A 10,860-nucleotide genomic window follows, 5' to 3' on the forward strand; every position below is an offset into this window, starting at 1 on the left:
ACCTTTGCACAGACGACGGTAACCTATGTGGGACATCTTGTGAATTAATTTGCTGGCCTTTGTCAGTGTCACTAACCAACGTGTCTAGATAGCTTAGTTGTCTGTCTACTTGCGTTAAAATGAAGTTTGTAACCTTAGAATGTACTTTACTAAGAAGAACATCATCATCACTTTCCTGTTTAGAGGCCGTGTTTATGGATGAACAATTATCACCATGAGCTTTATAAGATGGTTGTCGGACTTCGAAGAAGTCAATTATTCTCTGTAAGGTTCTAATGGTTCTTTCTAATTCTTCACTGCGAGCCTCCAGACGTTGAATCTGTTCTTCCAATTTTGGTTTTCGTTTTTCCATATCTAATAATTCTTTCTGTCTTTTTTTCAAGTCATTTTCAAGCTTCCGCAATTTTATTTCCTTTTTGATAATCCAGGATCTATAGATGGTTCAGTTTGAGTTACATAGTGGTTGTCCTGGCGACTTTGACTGGTTGTTTTCATTAAGTTGGAGTTGAACAATGGTGCCAAAACATGACATGCATATACTATCACTCTTACCTTCATCGTACTTGACACACTCAGGATGACAGCCTTACATACTTGACAGCTCTCTGTGGATTCCCCAGAGATGTAGCACACAGGAGAAGGTTCGTCTCTATCGGTTTCTTCTTGAAGGATTGCCGCTGCCCCATTACCCGACAAGCCTGCAACTTGCCCTGGAATACTAAGTGGAAGAGGAGGGCGGCATATTTTACATATATAATTATTACCAGTACTTGATTCTAGCAACTCTATTTCCTTTGGAGTGGACTTTTGGCATCTGATGTGAACCCAGTGACGCCCTTTCGTACACTATACTCCTTTAGTCCTGCTAGCAATAACAAAGGATTTTTTTATATTATAAAAAAAAATAATAAAATCTAAATATAATCACTATAATATATATTAAAATGAAGTGATAATGTCTATAAACTTGAATGTGTTATAAAAAAAAAATTATACACAAAAATACTTGCAGTTTAAAAAAAAAAATTCTGTCAAAGTCTGTGTTATGTGATAAGTGCAAAAATACTGGAAAGGAATGCTGTTTTTTATATTATAAAGTTATTAGGATTAGTTTTAGATGAAATCTAACATAAATAGACAACAAATATTGTTTTAATGCTGTTTTAGATCATTTTTGCGGGGTTTGGATAAAATAGTGTAGTTAAATAATTTTTCATTATTTAAAAATTATCACATATATTCTTTTTCATAAAGAAGAGTTCATTTTTGGATGACAATACTATGGACCATACTGATATTTATATACTGTAAACCGTATTACTGTGTTACATACTCCCATCCCACACATACCCCGAACCTTTATATTAATGAAAATTTTATCTATGATCAAGATATAGATATAGCTCTAACAGTTTGAACAGTAAAGTAATGTTTGTACAGAAAAAATTTTGAATAATAATTAGTTTAAGAAAGTATATGAGGGTAGTGACGGACAAGTGTGATTACAAATGGGATATTTTCTGCACATAATAAATAATCATCATATTTTATCTTTTTACCTTTTAATTAGACAAGGATTTTCAGGTCTCCACTGCTGTATCGTTCATCAATTCGTATGTGTAAATAGCAGTATCATTTTCAAACTTCACATTGAACCACTTTGGATATCCAGGAACCTGTTAATGAAGAAACACATTATGTTAATGAACAGAAAAATGAAAATTATCATACAAGTGTGTAAAAAGTAAATTTATTCAAATGTTTTTTTTTTATTATTTAAACTAATTATTATAGTTATATTTTAAACATAATATTATCTTATGTTTCAACTATAGTATTTTAATTTAGAAATATTGCTTTATTTAAAAAATACAAATATTAATTTTATAAAGTAGTATATAATTCATAATTCTATGTGATATTAATCCAAAATCTAACATTCCAATCAGCCATATATGTTAAAGATGTTAAAAACATGCACATATTGTATGTTAGTATCATTGTAATATTCCACTTCCATGTTTAGTTTAAAGCATATATTGTATGTAAGTTTCATTTAATTACACAACTGCGATATTCCTTCTCCATTTTTAGTCAGAACTGTTGCATAAATTATTCAACATGTGCCATCCAAAGTGAATCCAAATTGTGTGCTGTGCTCCTGCAGTTTGTCTGTACCTTAGATATAACATAGCCTGTGAACCACTTGCTGCCAGTGTCTGTCTCAAACTTCATTGATATATCCATTCCAACCAGTTGTATTATGTCATTGTCTTGCATGGGAGCTGCTGTGCTTGTCTTATTAAGCACTTAACATTCTCTGCGAGCCCCTCTTCATTCAATGGTATCCTCCTTCCATTAACTGATTTAGTAACACGATATATGTTTTTCAATTCCTCATTTTTGGGACTTTGATGCAGAACATCCTTCCTAAAGTTAAGCTGTGCTTTCAAAGCAGCCATTTTTTCTTTTTTAGTTGTGTATAATGACAGATTGCTGTCCACTTGCTTTTCACTTTGCCATAGTCCCCATTCTATAATGTTTGCAGTATGTTCTTCCAGTTTCTGTACTTTACGTTTCTCTTTTAATTCTAGTTCTAAAAACTTCTCATCTAGAAGTTTTTTCCTCTTCTGTTCTATTTCAGTTCTTCTTTTCTTAAATAGTAACCTTGTTCCCTTCACTTGTTTTCTTGCCTCAGTTAAGATTTGGCTCTTTCTTTTTGGATCCATTTCTGCTATCCACTCTTTTGTTTTATTATGTACAAACATAATGTATGCCTCCTCAGCTATTGTTGAAATATTTGGTTTTTCTCTTAAAAGTCTGTCAATATGACCAAATATGGATTCAGAAAACTTGTTGTGCTTTGGTACAGATTTTGTTTTCTCTTTTAAACATTCATCTGCATTTGTCCATTTCCCATCTTCAATGAAGTCAGCGAACAGACGTTTTAGCGTTACTGAAACTGCTGGTAGAAGTGACTCTAAAATAATAATCACCTTTGCATCATGTTCCCATGACTGGGTAACACATTTGAAAACTCGATCAGCATTTATTTGGTCTTGACACACATTTTCAAGAAGAACCTTTCCTTCTATGAAAAAAGGTAAATTGACAACACATTTGTCTATATACAAAAGCAAATCTGAATAAAAGTCACAACTGTCCATAATGTGTACATCTTTCCTTTCAATGAAAGACCACAATGGCGAGGTTATCAAATAAGACACAAGTCCTAGTGCTTTCAATCCTGCAACAAATTCAGGAATAAGAATGTCATGCTTGACAGACTTCAGAAGTCTATTTGAATCATCAACACTTAAATATTCTGTGATTTTAATGCTCATAAAGAAGACCTGTGCTGCATTGTCAAACAATATATTAAATCGATTTCCATGAAATCGTTTAATTGGTACACTGTATAGATTGTTCTCCTTTAAAAAGTCTTTTACAAATACATTAAATGCACCATAAGCTCCACATTTTTCGTCTCCACCACAGGAAAATGCTTTACTTGCTGTCCTTATAAGCCTAAGGGTACCTGCCTCACCTGGCCTTTTAAAAGCAGGATCAAATATCGGTGTTGACTGGTCAAAAAAGGCATCTTCAACTACCTTCATACATGTACTTGCACTTGCGGCAATATGCACCAATGCATGCAGTCCACAGAAAAAATTATTTAAATTGCATAAAGATATTGTTCTGAAAATGTTAATTCATTCCATTGGTCACTCAGTTGTTCCATTAAATTTCTTTTCTGTAATTTTCCAGTAAGCAATTGAATTTTTGTTGAGTTGCTGCTCTATCTGACATTGTAGAAACTATGTTGATTAAAATCTTTTTACTTTTGTCATTATCACTACACTTACTTACAGAGTCAATATCAGATAAAATATTTTGTAGAACACTTAATGTGTCTTGTCCAGACTTGGTTACCATCTGTCTTGTACCAATTACATAAACATGTCCTTTCTGGTCACTTATATGAAAACCTTCTATTTTTTTCCCAAATTTTGATGTTTCATCACTTAATAAGCATAAATTTTCTTCACTTGGTAAAATGTCTCCTATTTGTTTTTGACACAGAATAAGTCTTTGAATATTCATATTATTTACTGTAGAGACTGATGGAAGTCGGTTTGCTTTCAAACCAGCCAGATTTAAAACAGATTCAATAACCGCAGAAACATTGCTGGTTGTCACATTTGTGTCTTAACAGACTGTAACACACTCTTGTGTAGCTGCATTGAAACATTTAAAGTCATTATCATAAAGGATTACATCATCTTTCTCTTGAGTATTATCCAGATATTCATTTTGTTCTTGTAAATTTCTATTTTCCTTTTGCAAAGTTTCTATTTCAGTCTTCATATTATTTATTTGTTCTTTCATTAATGTAATTTGATCAGTCTTTATGCAATTTTTCTTTTCTTCATAATTTTTTTTGTGTGTCAGATATGTTTTGGCAGCTCGTAACTGCTTCAACTGGCGGTTTTTATTTTCAATTACTTTATGAAGATGTTTAACTTGTTTCTTGTATATTTTTTTTTGTTCAATTTGCTTAGTTAATCTGGTTTTTGTGGAAAGTCTTGATTTTAATTTACTTTTCAAATTGTTATTCTCTTTATCAAATTCTAAATTTGCTTCTTTAGCTGTCTGTAGGTCATTTGCTAAGCCATGAATGACATTTTTTGCTGTGAACATATCCTGAATATTTTCTGATTCCCTTTCCTTTTGTGTTTTTTTTGGTTTAAATACAATACTTCTTGGAAACACATATTTTTCTTTATTAAATTCTTCTATTTTTTTCTGGTATGAAGGCTTTGATTTACTTTTGTTTATCTTTCTGTAATCAGATATTACCTTTGCCAAAGATTGTTCTAATGTATTCAATTTAACATTATCAGGAGCTAATGACATAAGCCATTTCAAGCATTCTGTTTTTCCAATATCCGTGTATTTCTTAACAATATCGTATTTTTCAACTGAAGACATTTTATGAATTTTTGAAAGTGCAAAGAGTCTGAACTGCCACACTATTTCTTTCCCAAAGCACACAGTGTCCTGTATAAATATTATCCAAAGTAAGATGAGATTGTTTTTGAGTAGTTTGGGTTTTTTTATCCTTGACTTTTTCACAGATTTCAGTTTTAGTAAAAACTAATTCACCTGGGGTATCACTGTAAGGCTGAATTGGTATGTCTTCAACAAACAATTCCAAGGTGCTGCTTTCCAGTAAGGTACTTTGAACTTCATCAAGTGTGTCAGAAAGTTGTAGAGACTGTGAATTTATCTCCAATTCCAGTGAATCAATCTAAAAATAAAGTTTAAAAATAATTATAATGACACTGTAGGACACAGGGTGAGCCTTCCCACCTATTGGTATATTCAAACATTTATATCATATAATTTTTGAGCTATGTGTGTCACAATGTGAAAATGTACATTTTTTAATATTTCAGGGACCATAATTATGAAAATAGGAGGTGGACCTTTTTTTTTTTTTTTTTACTTTGAAATCCTTCAAGGTGTTCAAGAGTTACAGAGCTGACACAAATTGCTAACGGACGGATGGACAGACGGGCAGACAGACGGACACTGGTGGTATAACATAATACGTCCCTTTTGGCGTTTAAAAATGCAATAAATAGTTTTAAATTGATAGAGCATACAGGTAAATTCTTAAAATGATGCTTCATATACTACAATGTGTAGAGTACAAAGAACAAATTCTATAAACTGCTCTAAATTAAGGATATTCACCATATATAAATGCAGTACAGGTAGCTGTTATGACATCATGACAGTGCCCTCTTAAAGAAATAAAGAATGGTTCGAAGCGTTCTCAGGACAAACATTTTTCTCAGTTATATTATAGTGTAGAAACAAACATGCCAGACAGCTACAAAGTCATGTTGGTCACATATATTTTCATTTATAAGCAATCATTTTTGCTTGTTTGTTTGTTTTGGGTTTAACGCCACTTTTCAACAGTATTTCAGTCATGTAACGGCGGGCAGTTAACCTAACCAAAATTCATGGATTCTGTACCAGTACAAACCTGTTCTCGGCAAGTAACCGCCAACTTCCCCACATGAATCAGATGTGGAGGACTAATGATTTCAGACACAATGTCGTTTATCAAATAGTCATGGAGATAATACTCCCCGCCTAGGATCGAACTTGCGACTCCGAGATCCGTAGACCAATGCTTTTACCCATTGAAACTAAGCGGGTGGGCTAGCAATCATTTAAATTCGTATCTTTGAGCACTGAAGTTAATGTAATCACTATATAACAGCCTTTTAAAAAGAAGTCATATTAATCATAAATGTTTACCACATGAGAAGGAGGTAGTGTGTCATCGTCACTGTGTGGCAATGTAGTAATGTCACTGTCAAGATGTAGATACAACTGAAAAATAAAATATTAACACAGATACATAATGTTACATGGCTGAAAGTTCACTGTTAATTTGTTATGACCAAGATGTGCTTTTGAAACAAAAATGCCCCCATTGGAATAAAAGGAAAGTTTGACCTAGAAAAATATCACAATGAATGTCATGAAAGTTAATGTAAAGGACATGTGGAAATAAATGGAATGTGTTAATATGGAAACTATTGATAAAGAAACAAAAAGGACCATTATGGTCCTGAATCACTCACCTGTCCCCCACGAACTAGACATCCTCAAGATAAAATTATGACAAATTTCATGAACATCCATAGATAAATATGGTCTATAGAGAGGTCACAATGTTTTTCTATATTTCGAAGTACTGACCTAGTTTTTGACTGCACTTGACCCAGTTTTCAAACTTGACCTAGATATCATCAAGGTGAACATTCTGACCAATTTTTATAAAGATCACGTGAAAAATGTGACCTCTAGAGTGGTCACAAGCAAAAGTTTATGCACGCACGGACGACGGACGCCACACAATCCACAAAAGCTCACTTTGTGACAGCTAAGCTAATAAAAACTTATGTCCAAAATTGGAAAATTTGCTAAATGGTCAAAATTAATAAGATCACAGTGATGGTCATGGTCACACCTCTATATATCAATTTTAAGGTATTATGACAGGGAGTAATGTGTCCAAGAGATCCATCAATAAATAAATAAATATTATTCACAAAATGTTTTAATGTTACCAGATCTAAAGGATGTTTTGTCTCATCATCACTTGGTGGCAATGTAGTAACGTCACTGTCAAAATCTACATACAACTGAAAAAAAAAATTCATGCACACACATACATGATGATTTAAAATTCAATGTTATTTTTTAATGTAAAATTAACTTAATGTTATTTGTATAAAAAAATTTTTTTCTTCTTACAATCCATGTGATAAACAAAGTAAATGAAATGTTAAAGATTATTGCAGTTTTTTTAAATATACACTTAAGGTTATTTATATATATATATATACATGTACATATTATTCACAAATGATTACATTATCAGAAGGAGGCAGAGTCTCGTAGTCACTTGGTGGCAATGTAGTCACATCACTGTCAACATCTACATACAACTGAAAAAAAAGTATGAACACACATGCATGATGTTATAATATATGATTTAAAATTTAATGTAGTTTCATAATGAAAAACTAAGGTAATGTTATTCATATAAAAATAATTTGTTTCTTCTTACATTCCATGTGATAAAGAAAGTAAATGAAATGTTAAAGATTATTGCACTTTTTTTAAATAGACATTTAAGGTTATTTATAAATATATATATATATATATATATATATATATTTATATATATTATATATATATATAATATTATATATATATATATATATATTATATTATATATATATATATATATATATATATACATGTACATATTATTCACAAATGATACCTTATCAGAAGGAGGCAGAGTCTCGTTGTCACTTGGTGGCAATGTAGTCACATCACTGTCAACATCCACATACAACTGAAAAAAAAGTATGAACACACCTGCATGATGTTATAATATATGATTTAAAATGTAATGTAATTTTATTATAAAAAACTAAGGTAATGTTATTAGTAGAAAACATAATTTGTTTCTTCTTACAATCCATGTGATAAACAAAGTAAATGTTGAAGATTATTGCAGTTTTGTAAATATACACTTAATATATTCTTCACTAATGATACCTTAAGAGCAGGCGGCAGAGTCTCATTGTCACTTGGTGGCAGTGTAGTTGCATCACTGTCTACATATGACTGAAAAATTAAATTTATTAACATATTTCTTTTTCAAATTACATAAATAATAAATTAGCACCATGGTGTAGGAGTAGAGCATCAAAATCCTAGCACGCTGGTTGCCGGTTCGAATCATGATATCATTGATATGTGTGCCTAATTTAATCGCAACCTTCACGATTCCTTCTTTTGGTGCAAGTACTTGTCAGAACACCAGGAAACAGTCATTGAGAGTAGTTAATAATATAAAATACAAGAAATTTATTATATAAACAATCTAAAAATAATAAATTTAAAGTTATATATAAATAGCATGGTGTAGCAGAATGGTAGCATTAAATCGATAAGTCCAAACATTGGGAGATAACTATGGAAATACAAATCAAGTGTGTTACATACCTAGTTGTAATGCATATCATTTTAATAGTGAATAAGTATTATAAGTTTCAAATGAATACATTGCATAGTTATTGAGAAATGGACTGTGACAAAAAAAATTAACTAATGCATAACACAGAGCAATAACAATACTAATTTTAAACTTGACCTTTTTTCCTCAAAAAGTGAAGTTGAAAATTCCAGTTTATAATTTATTCATTAAATTTGTTTATGTTTTTAAATAAAATCTATTTACCTCATCACACGTTTTCTGTCTCTTGAAATGGTGATTATGATCAGCGTCTTCTTCTTCAGACTCTGAACTATGTATGATGATAATACTGTCAGTCCTTAAAAATAAAAATGTCACAACTTTTCTCCATGTACTGAATGAAATAAAAAGTGACAAAATGTAGTGAGAGACAAGTAAGAATTAATAAATTTGTCACAGCATAGGACACGAGAAAGACGGTAAGGCCTCGGGTTCGAGTACCAGTCAGGCAGCACATTTTCTTCACACTGTGATATTTGACCCTGAACATAGGATCATGCAATTAATTTCAGTATCATGTGCTATAGTGTTGCGGTATAGGAATTAATTTATAAACAGGCAAGAAAATGTGTGAGCAGCCTGGCAGTTCACACCATTCACCTTGTAAGCTAAAGGACCCGGGTTAGAGTCCTGGTCATGCTGCATATTTTTCTGATCCTGTGACAAATACATATCCTCACTGACCATGTGACACAAGTACTAAAGTTTGTACAATGTCCACATTGACAGGGGAAAATGTGTGGGTTATATTCCTGCCAAAGCAATTTTTCTAATTTCACATTATTTCACACAAGTGACAACATTTCATACATTGAAACTATACCATAAAACATCATAATCCTAATTTGGCCATGCTATTTAAATATAAAAGGCACATATTTTGCACCCACGAACGGTAAATAGTGGGTGGGGAATGTTGAAAATGTAATGTAAAACGTGTGTTCAAATAACTATAAGGGAATGTCATGCGTAAAGGCATACCACATTTAATAGAAATAATAGTAACGAACTATTCTGTGTATAAAGATAACGTAATATATCCTTTCAATACATGATATTGTGAAATATGTTCCCAAATTTCGTAGTGATTTTTTCCGTGTCGGCTTATAGAGCAGAGAGTAGTAAAGGGGGGCTACTCAAATTGCGGATATTACCGATCATGTACGAATGAACATTCGGTCATGTTCGTCTGGAAACGGTATTTTACGGAAAATGCCGAAATCGCCTGTACACACCATCCCACTTTGGAGGCTGGGCGCTGTAAAGCGCTACCACGCGCAGATGTGAAAATGCTTTTATTTTATTCTTAACACATTGTTCTAATACCCCATCACGATAGACATCAATAGAAACCATTACATTTGGGGGAAAAATCGGATGAATTTAGTCATAATTTATACATGATTTACAAACATACTATAGGAAATTGTCGATTAAGATTACTATTATGTTACAGTACTGATCAAGATCTTTCATTTGAAACATTACACATATAAATTAATGCTTAATTTATCTGAAGTTTTGTCACTTATGTTTAGAGCTCTCTTTTACGCTTCGAGATGACAACGACGTCACTTTTGATTCATTGCCTTAATACACATACAAAGTAATGGCGGACGATGCAGAATCCGGAGGAGTGAAATTAATTATTTTTATGTTTTGTTACTTGTAAATGTATCTTCAACCTTATGGTGTGTTATTAAGACATTATGTTTCTTATTTGGGATATAAATAATGGAAGTTTAAGGTCATACATGACATTGTGACAGATAAGAACACCGTTAATCGATATTTCATTGATATCGTTAGTCCTGCACTTCTTTTTACACTTGATCAAAAATAGTGCTGTCAGCAAATTCCCCCCTGGGGCTATTCCTGGATATTGCCTTTGCCTGATGATCTGAATGGTTATAATGAGATGTTTACCTCTTCTTGTTAGAGGGAAAATGTTGTATTTCTGACATGCAAAGGACGTAAAAGAAATAAAGGGAGGTAACTTTTTGAAGACTAATCGAACTACAGCTGTTTGCTAAATATTTAATTAACTCTGACTTTAAAAGTGTAACAAACAACACTGATTAAACAGAATCTAACAAAAAAATAAATAATAGGGAGATCTCAGGGAAATGTATTAAGGTCAACAAAATCTTCACCACCTCTGTAGTTAATAACCAAATTCTTTACCGATGAAAAAAATTGCTACTCTTCTAGGCTAGCTGTAA

At 32.0% G+C, this 10,860-nt stretch overlaps 1 protein-coding gene across 3 annotated transcripts; it reads right to left on the reverse strand.

Moving 5' to 3' along the window:
- Positions 1 to 1,598: 1,598 nt before the first annotated feature.
- Positions 1,599 to 10,436, reverse strand: LOC123535722 (uncharacterized). 3 transcript variants are annotated; one of them, XM_053545038.1, is made up of 9 exons: positions 9,620 to 10,436; positions 8,843 to 8,936; positions 8,158 to 8,226; positions 7,877 to 7,951; positions 7,461 to 7,535; positions 7,155 to 7,229; positions 6,337 to 6,411; positions 5,167 to 5,311; positions 1,599 to 1,676 (listed from the first exon to the last, which is right to left on the reverse strand). In XM_053545038.1, exons 1-9 carry the CDS (start codon positions 9,622 to 9,624, stop codon positions 1,639 to 1,641), a joined length of 651 nt encoding a protein of 216 aa, XP_053401013.1. In that variant the 5' UTR covers positions 9,625 to 10,436; the 3' UTR covers positions 1,599 to 1,638. The 3 variants fall into 3 exon arrangements, with proteins under 3 accessions (XP_053401013.1, XP_053401014.1, XP_053401016.1); XM_053545039.1 differs by lacking the exon at positions 8,158 to 8,226; XM_053545041.1 differs by lacking the exons at positions 8,158 to 8,226; positions 8,843 to 8,936; positions 9,620 to 10,436 and adding an exon at positions 8,288 to 8,835.
- Between the last annotated feature and the right edge of the window lie 424 nt (positions 10,437 to 10,860).

The sequence above is a fragment of the Mercenaria mercenaria genome, chromosome 6 (assembly GCF_021730395.1).
Source record: "Mercenaria mercenaria strain notata chromosome 6, MADL_Memer_1, whole genome shotgun sequence".
Taxonomy (NCBI): Eukaryota; Metazoa; Mollusca; class Bivalvia; order Venerida; family Veneridae; genus Mercenaria; species Mercenaria mercenaria.

Bases quoted from the DNA above. Each gene is read 5' to 3' on its own strand.
- LOC123535722 (XM_053545038.1), bottom strand. The intron at 8,227-8,842 runs GTAAATAGATTT...TTAATTTTTCAG, and splicing joins GACAGAAAACGTGTGATGAG to TCATATGTAGACAGTGATGC. The intron at 7,230-7,460 runs GTAATCATTTGT...TTTTTTTTTCAG, and splicing joins CTCTGCCTCCTTCTGATAAT to TTGTATGTAGATTTTGACAG.